The sequence below is a fragment of the Rhipicephalus microplus genome, chromosome 3 (assembly GCF_043290135.1).
Source record: "Rhipicephalus microplus isolate Deutch F79 chromosome 3, USDA_Rmic, whole genome shotgun sequence".
Taxonomy (NCBI): Eukaryota; Metazoa; Arthropoda; class Arachnida; order Ixodida; family Ixodidae; genus Rhipicephalus; species Rhipicephalus microplus.
The window spans coordinates 149,797,679-149,818,361 of NC_134702.1; the positions used below are offsets into that span (position 1 = coordinate 149,797,679).

Sequence of the window (20,683 nt, forward strand, 5' to 3'; positions counted from 1 at the left end):
GTCAAGGGCTTTATTCTTGTGTTTTTTATAAAAACTGCTTGTCACTGGGCAGCAGCGGAAAACTATGTATCAAGCTTTTGCGAGATGGTTCGAGAAACACCGTGTTCAGACATAACAGTGCCGGTGGATTTCTCTCGTAAGTTACTTTCTGTAGTATATTCAAAATGAGTGTATTAGAATTGTTGTTTTATAGCCATTCATTTTAATATTTACACCTGAGTGTATGTATGTATGTATGTATGGGTGTACATATGTACATGTGTGTGTGCGTGTATGTATGTATGTATGTATGTATGTATGTATGTATGTATGTATGTTTTGAATGTTTTAAATGAGAATCCGTTTATCATTTGTGAGTAAGTTTGGTAATGATTTGGCTGAATTTATTTCTAGTTATTTCTCTTTTGAGCCATTATACATTTCAAATTGTTTTGGAATGCATAAAAATAAATATAACCTTACACAAAATATGTGTGTTCGAAGAAGTTGTTTCATTTACCAACCTACAGTCATGGGCGAGAAATTGGGTAAAATGGAACGATCCTGCAAAGATTAGTTTAGAGCATAGCTACTCTACATGGCATATCTCATACACATTGCGTTTGCTGAATATGTTGATTTCAACCTGTCAATTTTAATCAGAATAAGCAAGCTATCACCCGTGGTTGTATGTGTGATATTTATGCATACTGTGTGTACCGGTTCGCAAGTACAATTAAGGTCACAAACCTAGTCAAGCCGGATACACGAATTTTGTCCATGCACCTTTCATCTGCACTGGAACTGTTGTTAATTAAAAAAAACTTCAGTTTAGAAATTTACTCTAGTAACCGAAAGCAGGGTATCTCTTTATCACACAAATCAAATCACCATTGTTCTGTTCCATTCTGGACAATAGGGGACCCTCTCAGCAGAACTCAATTAACTGGTATAGTTCATTTTAACCATTGACAGCGACGTTACACTGAAGCGTGCAGCATGACAAATAGCGGGAGAGAAGACACAAACTAATCACTCTGTTTGCATCAGCTCTAACTGTCCGTGCTCTTTGGTCTTGCTGCATGTGATGATGCCCACCAAATTAGCACGAAATCGTGTCCCTACAAAGGCAGTCAACTTGGCTGCAAGCAGGTAGCTCACTGCATGTGTAGATTTTCTTCAAAACACCGTGAAGACTGATTGCTGGTCGAATGTCCAAACACGTGAAAAGTAATATACCGAGTATGATATTGGTATTTCAGCACTGGACACTTTTGCGATAAGAAAGGATGGAGGAGAAAATTATGAACCCTGAATTGTTTAATTTTTGAAGGAGCACATACAGCGCTTTTGGGTCAAAAGGGGAGTGAGTGAAAGAAGCAAGTGCGAAAGCCTACTTCTCAAAAAATTAGTACCCGCCACCGCGCATAATGCCAGGCCGGGCAACCTCTTGAAAAAAAAAATGCTCAGTGATTCTGCAAATCGAACCAAGTACCTCCTAGATTGTAGTTGAGCGCTGTAACCGCTCGTCCACTGCAGCAGTGCTTGCATTCACCCTATTTCTGATATATAGTCATTCCTTTGAATGAAGCCAAATGCAAAAACGTCCGGTGAAACTTTGTCAAAAATAGAAAAAATAGTTAGAATGCGTTTGCCCAAGGTTACTAGAAGATAGACACCGCGACGTGTGACTGTATAACCGTGCGCTATTTATTCTTGTACATTACTGTCATGACGTTGGGATAGCCGGCTCTAAAGTAGGCTACCTTCTCATAGTTTGCCAAATATAAATAAGAAAATAAAATATATATTGGCCTGTGACAACGCTAATCAACTAATACGAGTTCGCTGTCACTAGTGTCACTTTCACTAGATGAATGCTCAGTTTGCTTGCATTATCGTTATTTAGGAAAGTTTTGGCTCATTAACTCAACTCTCCTAATTAGCATTGATTCTCACATCTAAGGACAGTCACACTTCATCTCGCTTTCTGAGTGGCTGTCACTCCCATATAACGCGTACTCCACTTTTTTATGCTCTCCGAGCATCTGACGCTGCTTTGCGGAGACTTTCCCTGACGTCTGCTGTGCCAGAAAATTGTCTTCGTTATCTATCAATTTCAAGCTTTCGCGAAGCCGAAACGAGAGTCTCTCTCTCTCTCTCTCTCTCTCTTCATTCTTTTCGCACGTGTGATAACGTCTCTAGACCTCAACACTCGTATACACGTCCCTTGCTTTGTTTGCGCACTCAAACAGCGCTGGACGAAATATTTGCACCGTGTTTTGTGAAAAGCATTAGCACTGAGACACCTCCCGACGAGTCTCCCTCATTTTACGTAGACATATACCTAAGCGTAAGCGTATGCACGTTGTCGCATTCCGGCTTTATAAAAATGCTGCGGTGCATGGAACCAGCGAAATTGCGCTCACTATTTCATTTGATTACTGCTGTTATCTATTTCCGCACAATTCGTCTGCAGGCACCAAAGTCACTCATGTGTCTTGTAATAAGAATATTGTAACAAAGGCTACCTTTAACTATTGGTACAAAACACCCTTACGTTCACCACTATACCGTGCTAGATTGCACCAAATTAGTTAAGTAGCAGCGCAGCTTCAATGAAATGTAAGGTAACTGGTCCCGTTAAATAGGGGAAGACATTCGAGGCACATTTTCAAACATTGCTTGCATTGATTTATGAGTGGTTTCATTTTTGTGGTGCACGTGGAGTGTTGTTTACTTGTACTTGGCGAGATAGTGCATGGATTGCTCGGTGGCTTAAGGCCATCGAGAAATTATTTTGTTTAGCTACAGTCGTTCATTAAAGGCGAGTGCTTGGCTTTGCACAGCCCACCAAAACGTCTATTGCAACGTACGCGGCATCCCGTAAGCGCTGTAGCAGACGCTCGCGGAACTGAAACTTAGATGCAGCAAATCATTGGCTATCATCGTATACTCTCGATGCTAGACGCTTTGCGTGCTACCTTGATATTATCGGCACACACTTCTTTCTTTTTTTGTCGTTTCATCGGCTATCGTGTGTCCTCCTTGCCCTCTTAAGTGCCGAATAAGTTAAACTCATACCCGCGCTATAGTAATCCCTCCAGATAAGAGAAGTTTCGGCTAAGGAAATGCTTAGCCAAAGGGAAAGCTTTGTGAATTCGGCCCCAGTTTTCTTTCTACAAGTCATCTCTACCTATGCCAGCGTCATGCCCCCGTCACAATATACATATGTGGGACATGAGGGTGACGCCGACAATCTGTCGAGGATGCCCATATCGTCACTACCGTATTGAAACTTCAAAGATGTTCGAGCGTGGGATTCAAGTATAGAATGTCATCACTTAACCTGCTTTTGTGAACGGCCAGCATGGCTTGGGATCTTGGTGTATGTCTCTATTGCGCTGCTGCAGTTGCAGTAAGCATTTACGATATTTCGAAAGGCCGCACAATTGTTCGTTTTTTTACAGCAAGTTGGAGACTCTCTCCATCTGGCTGTAAGAAAACGAACGACTGTGCGGCCCTTCGAACTATCGTAAATGCCTACTGCAACTGCAGTTGCGGAGTGCACACTACACCTGAATTCTTCTTTTTGCGAATCAGTGAAGAGCCCACATTGCGTCCGTCAGGCAACACTTGCGTAGCAGTGTTCTATTGAATTTGGTATTGCGCACCCCACGTTTTCTTTTGTTTTTGCGCGTGTGCTTTTTTCTTCGCTTTCCTTATCACCTTTTTTCTCCATTCCGTCTCGCCTTAGTGCGGGGCTGCAAACCGGATGCTACAATTCTGGGTAAATTCCCTGCCTTCCGCTGAAATTATTATTTGCGGCTGATAGTAATTAACTATGACAAAGTGCTTCAAATGGGTTAGCCTTTTACACGCTCATTACACAAATATTGTATTTTGACGAGTGGCCTCATTCTATACTTCTGTGGCGCAATGTCAATGAATGACATTCCGCTACATCACATTCACATAGGAAGAAGTGGGAAATAGAAATAAGGACATTTGAATCAGTAGAGACATAGGAACTTGCTCTTTTAAACGTCATTGACAATTATGTCATCAGTTTGCGTGTGTCCTTATTTTCCATACGTAAGTTGTCATAAATGTGAAAGGACCCCTCGATCATTGCTTTTAAGTGTGTCTGTTACGAAACGTTACTTTTCTGTTAGATCTGTTTTGTTGTGTCTAGAGCCACAGTCACTTTGTCTATGGAGGGAGCACATTATTATCAGCAGCTAAGAATGTGCCACATGCTTGGTATTACTATCACGCTACCGATATAAACGTGCTTACCCCCGAAGTCGTTCACAGAGGTGACGAGGTTTACCGGCCATGAGGCCAGGCCACGATCAACGTTCATCTGTTCTATGATTCCCACGTAGAGGAACCCAGAGCATCGGCTGGTTGCGGACTCCATGGTCGTCACAAGGAAGGCAAGCACGACAACCCACCAGCACTTGTCTATGCCTGCCGCTTCACCACCTTTCTTCTGCCTTCCGAGTACGCTTGCATCAGGACAACTGCACTCCACGAAGCTCAGCCGCGGTGCCTTGCAGAAGCCTTCGCCCGTAGCTTCGTGTGGTTCTTCGTAGAGATCAACCCTGGCAGTTGAATAACAAACGAATAAGTTAGTGATAGCTATAATGAAGTAATGGATGAACGAATGAAGAAATTCTACCTTCCTTTTAAAGAATAGGGCGGCCTGGGCTGAAGTTTGGGAACACGTAGGGAAGAAATTGTTGGGTGTACAGCGTAAAAAAACTCGTGTTCATTCGTTTTCAGTAGAGGTACTATAGCGTCATTCTCGCATGAGATGGTTGAACTCTTCTACGCAATTCGAAACAGGCGCCTTATACTAGCATAGGCCACAAATGTTTCTTTGTTGCTTCATCAATATTTAAAGTAGTGTAAATGAGTTTTCGTGCAATAACACGAACAAGCCGAATCGCTCCCAATTCGTGGACCCTGCGATACTTTTTACAGTAACTGTTTGAAGGTTTCATTAAAAGATTATTTCCTCAGGAATATTTCCCCACAAAATTTTTTTGCGAATCGATGATTTAAGAGCAGAGTTCCAGAGATTTGTTGCAAGTTTTATTTAGCTTCCCTCTCCTCCCTTCCAGCTACTTGGAAGCTAATCAAGAAGGCGTGGCAGTGGGAAAGCAAATAAGTCATCAGCAAGTCATGACTTCTAAATTTTTTGTTTGTTTGTTTGAACGTGCGCCTTATTTTCAGTGTGATTGCGCGTGAGCGTGCGACCAAGTGACAGCCTCCCGAGGCGGCCGTAAGAACTATCAGCTCGCGATGCTCAAATCAGCCAGTGCTCGTGAGCATGGGTATACGGCGCACTCATTTGGGTATGTGACATCATCTGTATAAAAAAAGAGGGAACGATTTCTAGCCGATTTAGAGAATCCTATTGTAAACTTCAGACCACGTGTGGTACTCTAACGCCTGGCTTTAGTGTTATCATTGTCCTAGACTACCTATCGGCTGTGTTTTCTGATCGCGCTTAAATGGTGCTTGGCAGTCCTATTAAGTAGTGCAATATTCGGTGGTGATTACGAAATGTATATCACACATACGACCATAGCATTGGGATCACTTGCCGGAAAATGTAGCTACGTTCAAACAAGATGTTTTAGTTAAAATCATGAAGCAATAAAAAATTACACATGAGGGCTACGCGTATACACTTAGCGAAGTTTTGTTCAAGGTCATATAGGCCATGTCAAAACCTTTTCTTGACGCACTAAGATTGGCAATTAAAAAAATGTTTGAGTAACTTTTTAAGTACCGGGTTTACAAAAAAAATTATCAAGACAAAGCTTGTAGTGCGTAACAAGGTATATAAAACTATCAAAATGCAGTAAGATAACTAGGCTGCCAATTTTTTTCCACCTTTGTTTAGAGTTCGCACGATTCCTGAAAATCCCAGGTGATTGCTGTCTAAATTGTGGTGTTTTTCGTGCTCTCTATCATCCTCATCAGCCTGACTGCGTCCAATGCAGGGCACAGGCCTCTGCCATGATCCGCCAATCAACTTAGTCTAGTGCTTCTCCTGCCGCATTATTCCCTCAAATTTTTTCGTCTTATCAGCCCACCTAACTTCATGTATCTCCCTCGTGCCTTAGCATTTTCTGGCAACCCAGACTGCTATTCTTAATGACCTTCAGTTGTCCTGCTTACGTGCTATGAGCCCAGCCCATGTCCATTTCTTTGTCTTGATTTCAATTATGATATCCTTAAGCGCGGTTTGTTCCCTGATCCACTCTGCTCTCTTCTTGTCTCTCCAGGTTAAACCTATCATTTTCGTGGCCATAATTCCCTGCGTCGTCCTCAATTTAAGCTGAACCGTTCATGCAAGCCTTCAGGCTTCTGCTCTGTAGGCAAGTTCCCGCATGATGCAGCAGTTATATGCCTTCCTCTTGAGAGTTAGTGGTAGATGATTACCATTCATGCTTGGAGAATATGCTTGTCGATTGCGATCCACCCAATCCTTATTATTCTAGCTAGTTCACTCTGATTGTTCAGCTCCGCGGTTACTGCCTTTCCTAAGTAGACATATTCTTTTACAACTTTCGATGTCTGTTTCTGCCGGAACTATTGCACATTACATTAGCTTTATGCATAATATTTTCAAACCTACTCCTCTGCTTTCCGTGTCCAGCTCAGTAACTATAGCTATAATTGTTCCATTGAGTAACTCATCATGGCAATGCTGTAGCAAATCGCAGGTTACTAACGTACCCTGCATTGACTCTTATTCCTAACTCTCCCGAGTCTACGGCGCTGAACGCCTCCTGTAAACAGCTTCTGTAGCAGTTATGTAGCATGGACACCTCTATTAGCATTCGAAAGATCGTGTCTGTTTGCCTTACGCCCTTTTTACTCTGCTTCATGCCGTCAAATGTAACTTCAAAGAATTATCGAAGACTGCCCACACACGAAGTTCTCCTGAACAGGCTATCGGCGACTGCTATGTACAATAGGTGACGGGTGGATGGTACCATTTAAAAAAAGAAGTAAAAAAATAACTTTGACAAAAAAGCTGTGGCAGAGCACGAATGGGATCCGAGATTGTAGGCAGCATTGCTCGCAGCGTCGGCAGTTTTTTCTGAGGGGGGGGGGGCAATGATAAACATGTCACCCTCTCCACCTCCATCATACTTATTGTTTACCTGAAAATAAAAAAAACAAAAAACAAACGTTGGCCACCTTTCTGTGCTTCACTGCTAATTGTCTTCGAAAGATGCCAGTCTTCTGTCTGGAGGCGCTGCGTGAGATATGGACGCCAGCTGGCAGTAAAGTCGCAAAACTAAAGCTTGCGTGCAATGCAGAGCCACTGGTGGGCAGCAGCATCATATTGTTTGAGCGAAGCGTAGGAAACACCGGCTTTTTCGTGCATAGCATTGCATTCTCAGTGCAGTTTATGAAGCACAAAAATTTTTAGAGTGACGCATCTGTGCATTTTAAATTTAGGAAAACAACTACCTAATGTTACGTACTCATATTAGGCCACACATATGCGCACTATTTCATTTTTAATCAACAATGTTCAAGAACAGCAGCACCAGATTAAGATTGCTGGGCGTAGAGCAAGGGCTTGCACTTGCGCTTGGTGGCCGAATCAAGTTACCGACAAACAAACAAAAACAGCCAGACCAAAATTTCTGTGTTCAAATATCTCAAGAAACAACTTCAGATTCGGGTGCACGTTAAAGAACCCCAGGTGGTCGAAATTTCCGGAGCCCACCACTACGGCGTCTCTCATAATCATATGGTGATTTTGGGACGTTAAACCCCATAAATCAATCAATCTCAAGAAACACTACTGCCTTTTAAAAAAGCGCCAGCACAGTGACGAATGCTACATCCGGTATCGTATCGCATTCACATGTGGCGGTCTCTTTTTTATTGATTTTTTTCTTTTTCAACAAGGAGTTCTTACCGACGCCTAACGTTCATCGCAGTCGTCCACGAAGGAACCTTCATCTGCCAATTCTTTGATAATTTCTTGAACTTACAGTTGAGAGCACAAAAAATGGCGCCCGTCAGGGGCAAGCACTAGGTAGTTTCTTAAAATTTCGCGCACTTTAAACAAAGGCTGGAAGTAAATTAGCAATTTTGAATATATTACCGCAAAATAAAACTTTTACCATTTCTCAATAAGAGCTACGAGTATTGAAAGTTTTCCTCAAGAGGCACCATTTAAAAAGTTCACTAAGCTATTTCTTCAATAGCCTAACTTGGTGAATAGGAGGAAAAAAATATATACTGCGCTTTTTGGCTCAGAACAGCACTGTGATAAATAGAGACGCGTAACGCTGAGGATGAGTTTTATTCTAGTGTTTTAGGCAAAACACCTTGTACAGGGTTGAGGCCCATAGACGGCTTTCTGCTAAGACATTGTACGATGCTAAAATTAATACGCAATTAGCTATTATGGCATGTCTCATACTCATATCGTAATTTTGTGACGTCGATGGTGCAGCAGGGAAACAAGTGAGTACGTCAGGTAAAATAAGATTGAAGGGACAACAACTGATCATTTGTTCGTTTCATTGTTTTTGCATTCGCGCCTTCAACAGCCACAACCTTCACAATATTGTCATGTGCCCAATCTCAGCAGTCCACCTCACATTTTATTTAACAAACAACATATGATGACCCCAATTTTGACAAAAACCCATTGCTTTTTCTTCTGCAGCTATTTTTACATATTGAAGAATTGCGACGTAACTAAACAAAGTTATGCCGGCCGACATGGACGCAGGAGCCGATAAGTAAATACAAAGCCTTGTTTAACAAGAACGTGTCATATGCCGGGTCCGTCATGGCTTCAGTGACGTATGTCCATCACAGGAAAGACACCGAAAAAGTGAACGCGATCAAATTACAAAAAAAAAATTGACCCCGGATCTGCATATTGCATTGCAAATGTCGTCGAAAGACGATGGTCTTCCCACCAGTGAGAGTGAACAAAACATTTATTTGATGTTCCACGCAAGAAAATCGGTGAATGGTATTCTGGAGGTGCTGCGTTAGAGTACCTCGAGCGTGCAGCGGAGGCGAACGAGGGCATCGAGGCACGTTAGACACGAGTGCCATCTGGCAGTTATCTTCGAAAACGAAGGAAGACTTCCGTACCTGCGGAGAAAGGTGCATGCCACTCTCGGAAGCGATAAGGTGTAGAAAGAAAAGCGATGGACAGGTGTTACCACCGTGTCGTTTAAGCAAAGCGTTGGCAACACTTCCCTTTTTGAGCATCGCGCTACACTGTGAGCGCAGCGTGTTTAACGTTACGGTCCTTACAATTACTTGTGTGTGCTTTCTCTAGTAGAAAGGCACACATACAAAACATTGATGTGTTTTTATGGTACCTCAGATATGCGCAATGATTGTTTTTTATTTGACAATCACACAAGTATGAACGCTAAATATTGAGCAATATTGGTGGGCGCTGCGGATGCAGTCGGCCGTTTGAGGTATCGTTTGAGGGCGTACAAACAGACAATTGTACAGACAGACAGACAGACAGACAGACAGACAGACAGACAGACAGACAGACAGACAGACAGACAGAAAGACCAAATTCTTTCATCCAAGGTCCCCAAGAAAGCATTGTCTTTGAAAATTGCTGGCGTATATTGCAGCAACTGTATTCTAAATACCATTATCCTCGGCCGGCCGCACTGTTTGAGTCCTGTTCTCTTCCGCGGCCACCTGTGGTGACCCACAAAGCGCTTTCTATATGCTAAATCGGCCTCATCTAGCTGGCATTTATGAATAAAAGAGGTGCTTCGTGAGATCTTGACGTGATGTAGCAGTAATGGTACGAAACAGGAGCTTGTTCCCATGACCTCCGAGGTTCGAAGGTCATGACCTTCGTGACCTCCATTGAAATAATAGGTGATTGTATTCAAGCTTAGCGTTTTTTCATGTTTCCTCTTTTCTTTGTTTCCTTCAGCGATTCGTGGTCTGTGATTGTATTGTAATGCTGTTACATCGAGTTATGCTCTCTTGTTTATACTTCCGACAGTAGTCATTTTTTACTACCGAACAGTTGTACTTCCCTGAAGTGCTGTTAATTGTAAGCAACAATTTTTCCAGTTTAGAGTATCCGAAGAAAGACTATCATCTCTTAATGTTCATAAATAGATGTAGAAACAATGACCTGTTAATCCGGGACAAGGGGTGCCGGGAATGCAACTAACCGCGCTACGGTCACATATTGAATTGGCTTTACAAACGTGCAATATATAGAGTTAGGGGAGGTAATATTATACGCGGAGCCAAATGCGACCTTCTGACTTTAGCAGCCTCAGTAGCTAATAAAAAACATTTATTTGTTTATTTTCTTTATCGATAAGTGCTGGTTCTTGTTTACATTTTCATCTGTAAAGGTTAACGATCACTCACAGTAATCGAGCGAGAAAAATTACGCGGCTGGAATCAGTGTGTTCGTCACTCGTCAAAAGTGGGCAAAATTCTGCTTGGCCTACTTTTTGACCTCTGCGTGGAGCTATTGCTGCGTTATTACCACTACGTAAATATTTGTGTGCGTACTTCAAACTACGAACTACCTAACACGAAATGTTCTCTTCGTTTGGTGACCACGAACAAATCAGATTTTTTTTATTTCTTGCATGTGACAGGGTCAAAACAACAAAAATGCATTCAATTACCTTAGAGTGTATCGTAATACTCGAACCAATAACTTACACTGAATATATATTACATTTGATTCATTAGGAGTGTTTTATCGTACAAGAGAGTGCAATATGCAGCTTCCTCGAAAGAAAACGACAGGAGAAAAGTCACAGCTTTGCCGCAAAACGAAAGCAATGAACGTGGTATCAACGAATTGAGGGGCACAATGAAAATCAAATCGAAACGTGTTCCGCGTTTCTCATGCCCAAATGACGCACAAAACGTACTCACAGTTACAAATGCACACGAATAAGCGTCTCATTCGTTACTTTGCTGTGTCTGAAAAGCGCGATCTTTTCGCAAAGACGCAAATTATTGCAGTGACCTTTGTTTGCCCGGTAACTATCTCAGAATCGTTCCAGGTAAACCCCGAGGCCAGCCAAGACGTACGATCTTCTTCTCCTTCCCACAGCGCGATAAGGACGCGCGAGGGAGCATCGCTCCCCTCTTATAAACGGGCAAAGTACGCTAGGATAGTACAGCACGCGCCGCTGGGCGATGTGGCAAGGCGTGCTCATTGCGCCATCTTGCTGATAATGCTGAAAACACAATGATTCCTTGATTGATGATTTGTGGGGTTTAACGTCCCAAAACCACCATATGATTATGAGAGACGCCGTAGTGGAGGGCTCCGGAAATTTTGACCACCTGGGGTTCTTTAACGTGCACCCAAATCTGAGCACACGGGCCTCGACATTTCCGCCTCCATCGGAAATGCAGCCGCCGCAGCCGGGATTTGAACCCGCGACCTGCGGGTCAGCAGCCGAGTACCTTAGCCACTAGACCACCGCGGCGGGGCGACACAATGATTCCTCCCGAGATGACCATCAGCAGTTGTAAGTGGTAGATATAAATAGCTTGCCGTTTGAACGGTTGTGAACGTGCTGCTCGGTAGCTCAGTGGCTCAGTGATCCGCGCGCTGATAATGCTAATCTTGCTGATAATGCTGAAAACACAATGATTACTCCCGAGATGAGCATCAGCAGTTGTAAGAGGTAGATATAAATTGCTTGCCGTTTGAATGGTTATGAACGCGCTGCTCGGTGGCTCAGTGGCTCAGTGGTCCGTGCACCAGAGTCTTTTAGATGCGGAGCATCTTATACTCGCGCCTTGTAGTGCGCCGTCTGCGTCGTCCGCGCCGTCCACACCGCTTCTTGAACATTCGACAGCTGACGCGCGCGCATGCGCCGTCGCGCCGTCGCCCACTCTTCCACCATCTGTGCATTCCTTCCTCCTCTACACACCGCGCGCGCTTCACTCCTTCACCATCTGTGCACCCTTCCTCCTCTACACACCGCGTTCGACATCTACAATTCTCGTGATTCTCCAGTGGACGCGCATGTGGCGTCGCGCTTCGAGAACATTCAACAGCTGACAGTGCATGCGCCGTCGTGCTGTATATATACTCAAGGTCGGCGCTCGCTCGCTCAGTTGCCGCTCGTCGGCTGGTTTGTACGGCGCGTCGACGTCCAAGGTCGCGGTGAAATGAATTCAAACGAATCCACAAACACAATGATCGACGTCCCTTCGACCAGTGCCGCCCTTTCGCATACCTGTGTACGTGTTCACTCATTTAACACCCCCTCCTACAACCACGTTAACCAATTTAGCCATCGACCCAAGTAAGTCGCAATTTAACACCCCATTTCACAACCACGTTAACCAATTTAGCCATCGACCCAAGTAAGTCGCACTTTAACACCCCGTTAACCAATTATATGGTCCGCATCCTCCTCAGTGTTCCCCCGAGGGAAGCTGCGGGCAATTTTTCGGCTTTTTTTCTTTCTTGCGTTTTCATGTATAAAGACACGTATTCATACATGGTGAGTGACAGCGACGCCAACGCCGGCGTGAGCGTGGACGCCACTGTCAGCGGCAAAATCCAGCCAAGAGCATCCATATAATTGGATGCTCTTGGCTGGATTGGATGCTCTTGGCTGACAAACACGTTTTAGACTGAGTTTCAACGCCTTTTCTCCAATGCCCTAATAGAGAAAAAATGAGCGCTAGAAATCACGAGTTCAGCACAGCTTTATATTTGGTGCCTCAAAAAGTTCGGTGGACGAAGTTGAAATCCACGAAACGCCTTAGTAGTATTGCATTGAAAGAGTAAAAAGAGGGAAGAAGATACACGAAAACATACCTAGCCTCAAATTGTTGAATTATTCAATGGGTGCAAGCGTTCAACAAAACACAACATTAGCACAAAGAAAGACTGTAGGTGTTTGATTTTTAAGGAGTTTTGAAGCAACGCAACACCATGTTCTACCTAGATTCAATGTGTAGGTTTCAAGGACTTGGCTCTCAAAGACTGCTTAAGGAACCAAAAAGTGAATGCTAGGTTTTTTCATTGAAAAAAATTAAGGAATATATTTTTCTCACAATGTCTCGTTTTCCCCCGCAGGTTGGGGCAAAATTAGACACGTGAAGCGTTTTTTTATTTCTTGGAAAATAATATTTTTAATGGTGGTAACATAGCAGTATTTATTTAGCACATACATGTTACCCAAAGAAAAATTTATGCATTGACGTTTCATTGTAAGGAGTGGAATAAAAATTATTATTCACTATTTGAAAACTTCTTTCGCATTTTCTCCCACCCTTCTCTATATATTGCACTCTCGTCTCGCAGTGCACAGGGTTGGCGGCGGTGTTGCCGTTTGGAAGCTGTGAAGTGAATCGATACATGACGATTGTGGCCTCCACGATTGGCTCAGCGAAGAACGCTTGCCTCACCTGGCTGCAACAACACTGCGAAAACACCGCTCAAGATTGCTTCTTGAAAGATTGGGGCTGGGTGAGAGGTAAGCACGACGTGCGTTGAGTCTTTAGCTTTCCTGAGGTTCCTAACATGCCGCGAGAGGCAGACATTAACTAAGGCTCTGCGTCCAGTGAGCGGCACTATTCTGGCTTGTTTACCACCTATTCCAATTATGCTTTCACCCGCTTAACTACTACGCCTACCACAAAGGTTCGCTTAATCATTGATTATGGCAACAGTCGTCTGTATCGATATGTGCCACCAAGCATTCACGTTGGTGCATCCACACTGAACACAAAAGACAGTGCGCAGCTCTGTTATGTCAATGCGCAGTAAATATTCAACTTCTTTTTAAGTATACGTATTTCGTGTTATACCGATTGCAGTGATGGAGAAATCAGCCGCGTATATTAATATGTTTCTTCGTACTTTAGAAAACTATTGTGTGAGGTAACTGCGATTGCAAGAGTACATATTGCGTGAGTGCTTTTGAACATATGTTAGCTTGAAGTCAGCTTCCGTCAAGTGTAACTTATGCTGTCCGTCCCTTTGTCTTCCGCTATTGAAAGAGCGACCGCTGTGATGCATCCAACAGTTGCCCCATTTGCCACCGATCTTCTTAGCAGCTCGGCTTCCGCCTGCCTAAGCTTATGATTTATTCTCTTACTGCTGAACCTAAGTATTGTCTCCAACGCCTATTAACATGCTATGAAATGCTGAGTACTATCACCGAAAATAAAATTGAACTGAAATAAAATTGAATTGAAAAAACGTACTTTCTCAACTTCTTTTGCAATGAAGAGTACTCACGGCTATATGGCCTAGGGTCAAAAACGATATTGTTTAAAGTGGTGAACACTACGCCAAGTCTTAGTGCTGAACACGTTACGCCAAGTCTTAACCAAAATATGTGTTTCAGAAATCTGAAGCAAAGGAAATTTCTGGTATGCAAAATCTTTTGAAGAAAGCTCTTTTTAGAAGACCGTTAGCAGTCTTGAGAGTGTCTGTGAATAGACCTTTGGGTCCGTTCAATACAACCGTAGACAGCTGCGTGATGTGCAGTAATTGATGAAAGCTTTGATATGATTCATTAATCGATATGTGGGGTTTAACGCCCCAAAAGCACCATATGATTATGAGAGACGCCGTATTAGAGGGCTCCAGAAATTTAGACCACCTGGGGTTCTTTAACGTGCGCCCAAATCTGAGCACATGGGCCTACATCATTTTCACCTCCATCACAAATGCAGCCACCGCAGCCGGGATTCAATCCCGCGACCTGTGGGTCAGCAGCAGAGTACCTTATCCACTAGACCAATGCGGCGGGGCACCCTGATAAGAAGACGACAGCAATGGTATTAGTAAGACTGTGACAACACAAAGTTAGCTACTATGGCATAGCCGCAGAATCAAGCTGCAGAATGCTATGATCGCGTAACAATTTATTTGACCACACCTAAAGCTATCTGTAACATATGGTGCGTGCTCAAGGCTAATTTGCGCTGATGTGGTCTAGCAAGCCGTGCATGTTTTTTTTTTTGGGGGGGGGGGGGCTACGAAGAAGAAAATTCTGTATTTCTCCTCTGTGTAAACATCCTCACTTAGAGACTGTCGCAATGTCGCCACTTATATTTAAACCTTGAATCATCTTCACGTAAGTACAACATGAGAACCACAACGCCAGTATTTTCATACGCTCGTTGTCTTACTTGACGATCCTGGGTTTACCAATGGCTTTTACGTCTTTCTTCAAATCATTTGCCATCCTTCCTTGCGAGAAATGCCCAACTCTGCCACCACTGTTGGAGATCTTCGTTTTCTGCAAATTAAAGTCAAGTGACGAACATCTCAACGTAAGGACAGAAAACATTTCCCTGCATGAATATATGAAAGAATACAAATAAATCACATTGGTACACTCAAGAAATTCGATGCCATTGAGTGATAAAAAACTTTTCATGAAACTTGTTACTGGCTGGTCTCAGAATGACACTACCCGTAAAATTGTACCCACGCAACATGCTGTATAAAGCCAAATGTATACATTGCTCATAGTGGGAAAAACAAAACGTAAACACCACTGGATGATTCGCTAGTTGGGTTTAACGTCTCTAAACCACATATGATTATGAAAGACGCCGTAGTGGAGGGCTCCAGAAATTTCGACTACTTAGGGTTCTTTAACGTGCAGTCAGTGGCCTAGAGCAATTTTGCCTCCATCGAAAATGCAGCCGCAACTGGCTGGATTCCATCCCACGACGTGCGGGTCAGCAGCCGAGTACCTTAGCCACTAGACTACCACAGCGGGGCGAAACACCGCTGGAACATGCTATACAACTAGGAGGGGAGAGCCTTGAACTTCCGCTCCACGCCTAGAGAATGAGAGGGAGTACTGCAAGAACATAGACACTGTCTTACTCTCCACACAGTTCTTCAGCTACATGGGGGAGTAGGGCAGAATTAACCACGGGCATAATTAGCCGCGGAACTTACTTCTTCATTGAAGACAGAGCGAAAGAGACTGCGAACTCTCGGCTACTCAGGTGGAGTTCCCAGTGCATGCAACTCTTGTGCCCATGATGCGTTAATGGGGTCTGGTCGGAGTACAATCTCGCACCTTCATATCACCACTGATGCCACAAAGCAATATAACTGTTTTATAACAATAGAATTCTGAGCGTAGACAGCCCAGATTTAAATTCAAAGCGTAACGTTCATGCATTAACTTGTAGTGGTAACAAAAGCATGGTTTTCCGGCATTGCAGGTAGGATTGAACGCTGGATAGTAGCGTTCTTAGAGTGTTTCTCGGCTAGCACTGCTGAAATAACGTCCCAACTGTGTCTGTAAGCGCCTATAGCTAGAACTCCCAGGTATGGGCATAAGTGGCTTCACCGCATTGATCCAATATGATAGAATACCCTCTGAATAATGGGTCATTTCACTCTGTCTGTAAGCGCCTATAGCTACAACTTCAAGGCTTGGGCCTAAGTAGCTTCACCGCATTTATCCAATATGATAGAATGCCATCTGGTAAATGAACGTTCCAGTGAATTTGGCGACCTTCTCGAAAATATTCGAAAACATTGGGCTGATTTACTGCATTGAAAACAGTGAAACGTACAATATTTCCGAGATAAAACTATTAGGGGTCACCTGGCTGCCTTTTGAACTTCACGGAATGTCGTTTGGGTGCTGTTTGTGGAAAAAGTTATTTTAAATGTTCTGCTCTGTTTTGCTGTACCAAACTTGATGTACATGTTAAGTAAATGTTTTTGTGTAAGGTTTTTGAAGCTTAGTAATATTTTTTGCAATTGTACTAGCATATAGGCCTCGTAGAAGTTAGCGAAAATGTGTTATGTTTGCATTTTTCTATTGCATTACTGCACATTGGATGAATATTTCAGTCAAAATTACCTACTCCACAGAAGGTACATTTTGAGAAAAAATTATTTTGGACCTTTCAATCTGCTAGTATTTACGAGGAAAATTCACAAATTGCGCAAAAATGTCATTTATGTAGATATTGAGACGCAATTCCGCCATGTGGCGTTCCTACTAAAAGTCACCAGTATACTTGAATCACAAGCAAATGTGCACTTCTCTTTATAGGGTAAAGCTTATCCTTATGTATTTTTGGGGAAAAATATTTTTGAACTTTCGCATTGATGGCAATAGGGAATTTTAAGGCAGCACCTGTGGATTGACCAAATGGGAAGATAGGCTCATGAAAGTTGAAAATTAGTTTCTTTATTAAAACAAAAAATGTAATAAGACTCGCTATATGAAAAGAACGGTTTAGTTGGTTCCGATTTAGGTGTAAAGGTGACGTTTAATTAGGCCACCACATGGTGCAAATTGTGTCTCAGTATCGTCAAAACGACTATTTTTGTTGAATTTAGGATTTTTTCTTGTAAGGTTTAGCAACTTGAAAGGTCTAAAAATGTTTTTGCTTAAAATATACTTTATGTGCAGTATGAATTCAATACTCGGATAATTATACAAAGTGCAGCATACCAATACGAAGATCGCAACATAAGTTTTCTCTAAATTCTTGGAGTCGTATGTGCCAATAGAGAGAGAAATACAGTTGCAACGAAAGGCAGGGAGGTAAACCAGACGCACGTCTGGTTCTCTACTCTGCACTGAGGAAGGAATGAAGGCGAGACAAGAAATAGGAAAAAGGTAAAAAATACACACAATCACGAGCACTCTCGGGAAGCACACGCAGTTGACAGGCTGTTTGTTGTGTTGGTTGGTTGTGTTGAAAAACTGTAGTAGCGCTTTAGTCACTTTCTGCGCAATTGAGGCACACGCCCAAGGTCCCATAATAGTTTGCACTTAGAATGGTATAGAGTCCCGTTGGTTCAAAACCATCCGGAGCTGGCATTGCTGCGTGTCGTAGCAAGCGCAACTGCACAGGACTAGTTCGATGGACTCTACGGCTCCACAGGTGTTGCATGTATAGGCGTCTACCATACCGATGCGAAAAGAGTACGCCTTTGAGAATGCAACACCCAACCAAAGGCGGCATAACAGTGCCGCATCAGAGCGGCAAAGTTGCGATGGTAGCTGTAGCTTGAGCGAATGATCCAGTTCATATAAGAGACACCTTAGGAAGCTGGTAGATGAGCAGAACGTGCGTGTACAATCTCGAGCCATTAAGTAAAGTTGTCTTGCCACATGAATCCTTGATAGACGAATCGGTACCACACGTGATTCTTCATGAGCTAAATGGGCTGAATGATGGGCTAATTGATTTCCAGTAATAACGATATGCCCAGGCCGCCACTGGTATATAATATCATGCCCTTGCGCTAGAGCTTGGTGGTGGCAATCAATTTTTGTATCAATTGCTCACGATTCCTCTTACGCATGTCAAACTGCAAACTTTGAACTGCTCTCTCTGAACTGCAGAATAAGACCCACTTTCCTGGATGCTTTTGAACGACATGTTGTAAAGCGGCTCTTATAACAACAAGCTCTGATGCCATAGATGTAGGCATACGCGACTACTTAAATTTGATTGTCATTGCTGTAGCCGGAATTACAACGGCACCTGATGAGCTGCTGGACGAGACGCACCCATCAGTGTATATCTGCGTTCGGTCCTAGTACAACTCATGTAATAATATCAGTGTTGCTTGCTTCAATGCTACTCTGGAGTGATTGCTTTTCTTTTCGATTCCCGGAATTTCTAGACGTACTTGCGGCTGGTCGAGGCACCACAAAGGACATGCCATCCTCGCAGCTGGCGTATATCCTGATGGAATGCTGTTTAGGTGCTTGGCTATGACGTGTAAAAACGTAGCACGTGGTCTTCCAAGTGTTGGGCCAAGTGTTGGTCGGGGACACGGCTAGCAAGCCGGATGTGCGCTCTGAGGCAATCAACAATGGTATATGTCCTGACTGGATGGTCCTTGGCAAGCACAATTGTGGCATAGGTAGAAGCGCATTGGGGCAGTCCTAGACAGATATACCGCGTCTGACCCTGCACAGTCTCCTATGAATGAACGTTGGATTTGCAAGCGTTCTTCAGTGCCGGCAAGCTGTAGCGCAACAGACCCAGTACTAGGGTCCTGTACAACTGTAGCATGAAGGCCACAGAAGTTCCCCATGCTTTCCGCACATGAGTTCCAATAAATGCACGATAGATAGCAATCTCTTCTTCAAGTATGCGCAATGTGGGCTCCACAAAAGGCTTTTGTTGAATATTATGCCCAAGAAACGATGCATCCGTACATATTTGACACTCTGCACATTGATGTAAACAGGGTATGGCGTCACTGGTTTTCGTGTGACCGCAATCGATGCGCACTTTACTGTTGATATAGTGAAGCCTTCTTTCTGAAGGTAGGCTGTTCTGAGGGTTGCTGCCCGCCATATTCGCGTGCGCACCTTAGGGCGAGGAACTGCAGCACTTCAGAGGCAAATGTCTTTGTCGTATATATATAGGCACGCCGGCTTTAGCAGAACCTCTGCCAGACTAATGAGGGCAACATTGAACAGAATGAGCTTAAAACACCTCCCTGATGTATGCCACAGTAGGTGTAATGTTCAGTCGTTTGCCATCATCTGTTTGCAAAAAAAAGCACTTGCCAGTCATGTACTCTTTTATCCATGGAACATTAGTTCACCAATGTTCATTGCTTCGAAAGAAGGGATGATGGTATTGTGCGCTACATTATATATGCATCCTTCACGTGAAGAAAAGGTGCCACTGATATACACTATTTTGTTGCTGAACAAATGTCGATAAGTCAAGGGCACAGTCGATAGAGGAGTGGCCCCGACGAAGGCCTGCCATGCAGGAAGGGTAGATGGTGTATCGTTATAAGTACCATTGCAGACGAAATAGAATCAATATCTTTATTACTTCCAAGCTAGCGTGTGGGGGCAATAGTGTGATGCACTGCAAGTTCCATGGACATTTTCCGGTTTCAGAAGTGATGTTAGTCGACCTGTTTTCCACTCCAGGGGACCACTGCCACTGAGTTAGTAAAGTGCACTAATATTACTGAGCTTCAAACACCATGCGCAAAAAAAACCTTTACTTAACATATATAGACTAAATTTCGTATAGAAAGAACAAGCGGTACTTTTAAAATACAATTTTTTACAAACAACACTCAAGTAACATTCCGGCAAGTTCAGAAGGCACACACGAGACAATTGTTTTCTCTGGGAAATATTCTACCGTTTCAATGATTTCAATGAAGTAAATCAGCACAATTTTTTTTCAATTTGATATAGGAAAATTGCCGAAATGGCTGTCACGTTTGGCGTGAAACGACCCAATTGGAATTTAGTAATGAAAACTGCGTCAATTGTCATGTACCTTTATGAGAAAAGATCGCCGCACCTACACAGTACCTAATGATCATCAGATACCCACACTTTCTACATATATATTAGCTCATCAAATTCGCTTAATACAGATGTCACACCTCCCACACTAATGCGAGGCTAAACATCATGGATATAAATACTGGTTGGTGTACGTATCGTTGCCGGTGTCGCGAGAGGTTTATCTTCAATGTTGCTGTAGTGTGTACGATTACGATGTCGGTGCCGATGTCTGTCCTGTATAAGGGACGTAAGGTTTAAGCAAACTATGCTGCACGTTCACTGTGACATTGCATAAAATTCTCGGCTTCTCCTTGGAACGTTAGACCTAGCAGCAAAAGTGAATCTACTTTTGAGAATAATTGCTGCACTCTAGACCG

At 43.2% G+C, this 20,683-nt stretch overlaps 1 protein-coding gene across 2 annotated transcripts in view; it reads right to left on the reverse strand.

The window, feature by feature from the left end:
- LOC142803969 (monocarboxylate transporter 12-like) overlaps nucleotides 1–20,683 on the reverse strand; it is a 71,737-nt gene that overhangs the window by 12,371 nt on the left and 38,683 nt on the right. For both annotated transcript variants that reach the window (XM_075890364.1, XM_075890363.1), the window contains exons 4-5: nucleotides 15,169–15,278; nucleotides 4,279–4,586 (exon numbers count right to left, since the gene is read on the reverse strand). In XM_075890364.1, the coding sequence (XP_075746479.1) occupies nucleotides 4,279–4,586; nucleotides 15,169–15,224 (364 nt within the window). In that variant the 5' untranslated portion in view covers nucleotides 15,225–15,278. The remainder of the gene's footprint in view (nucleotides 1–4,278; nucleotides 4,587–15,168; nucleotides 15,279–20,683) is intronic.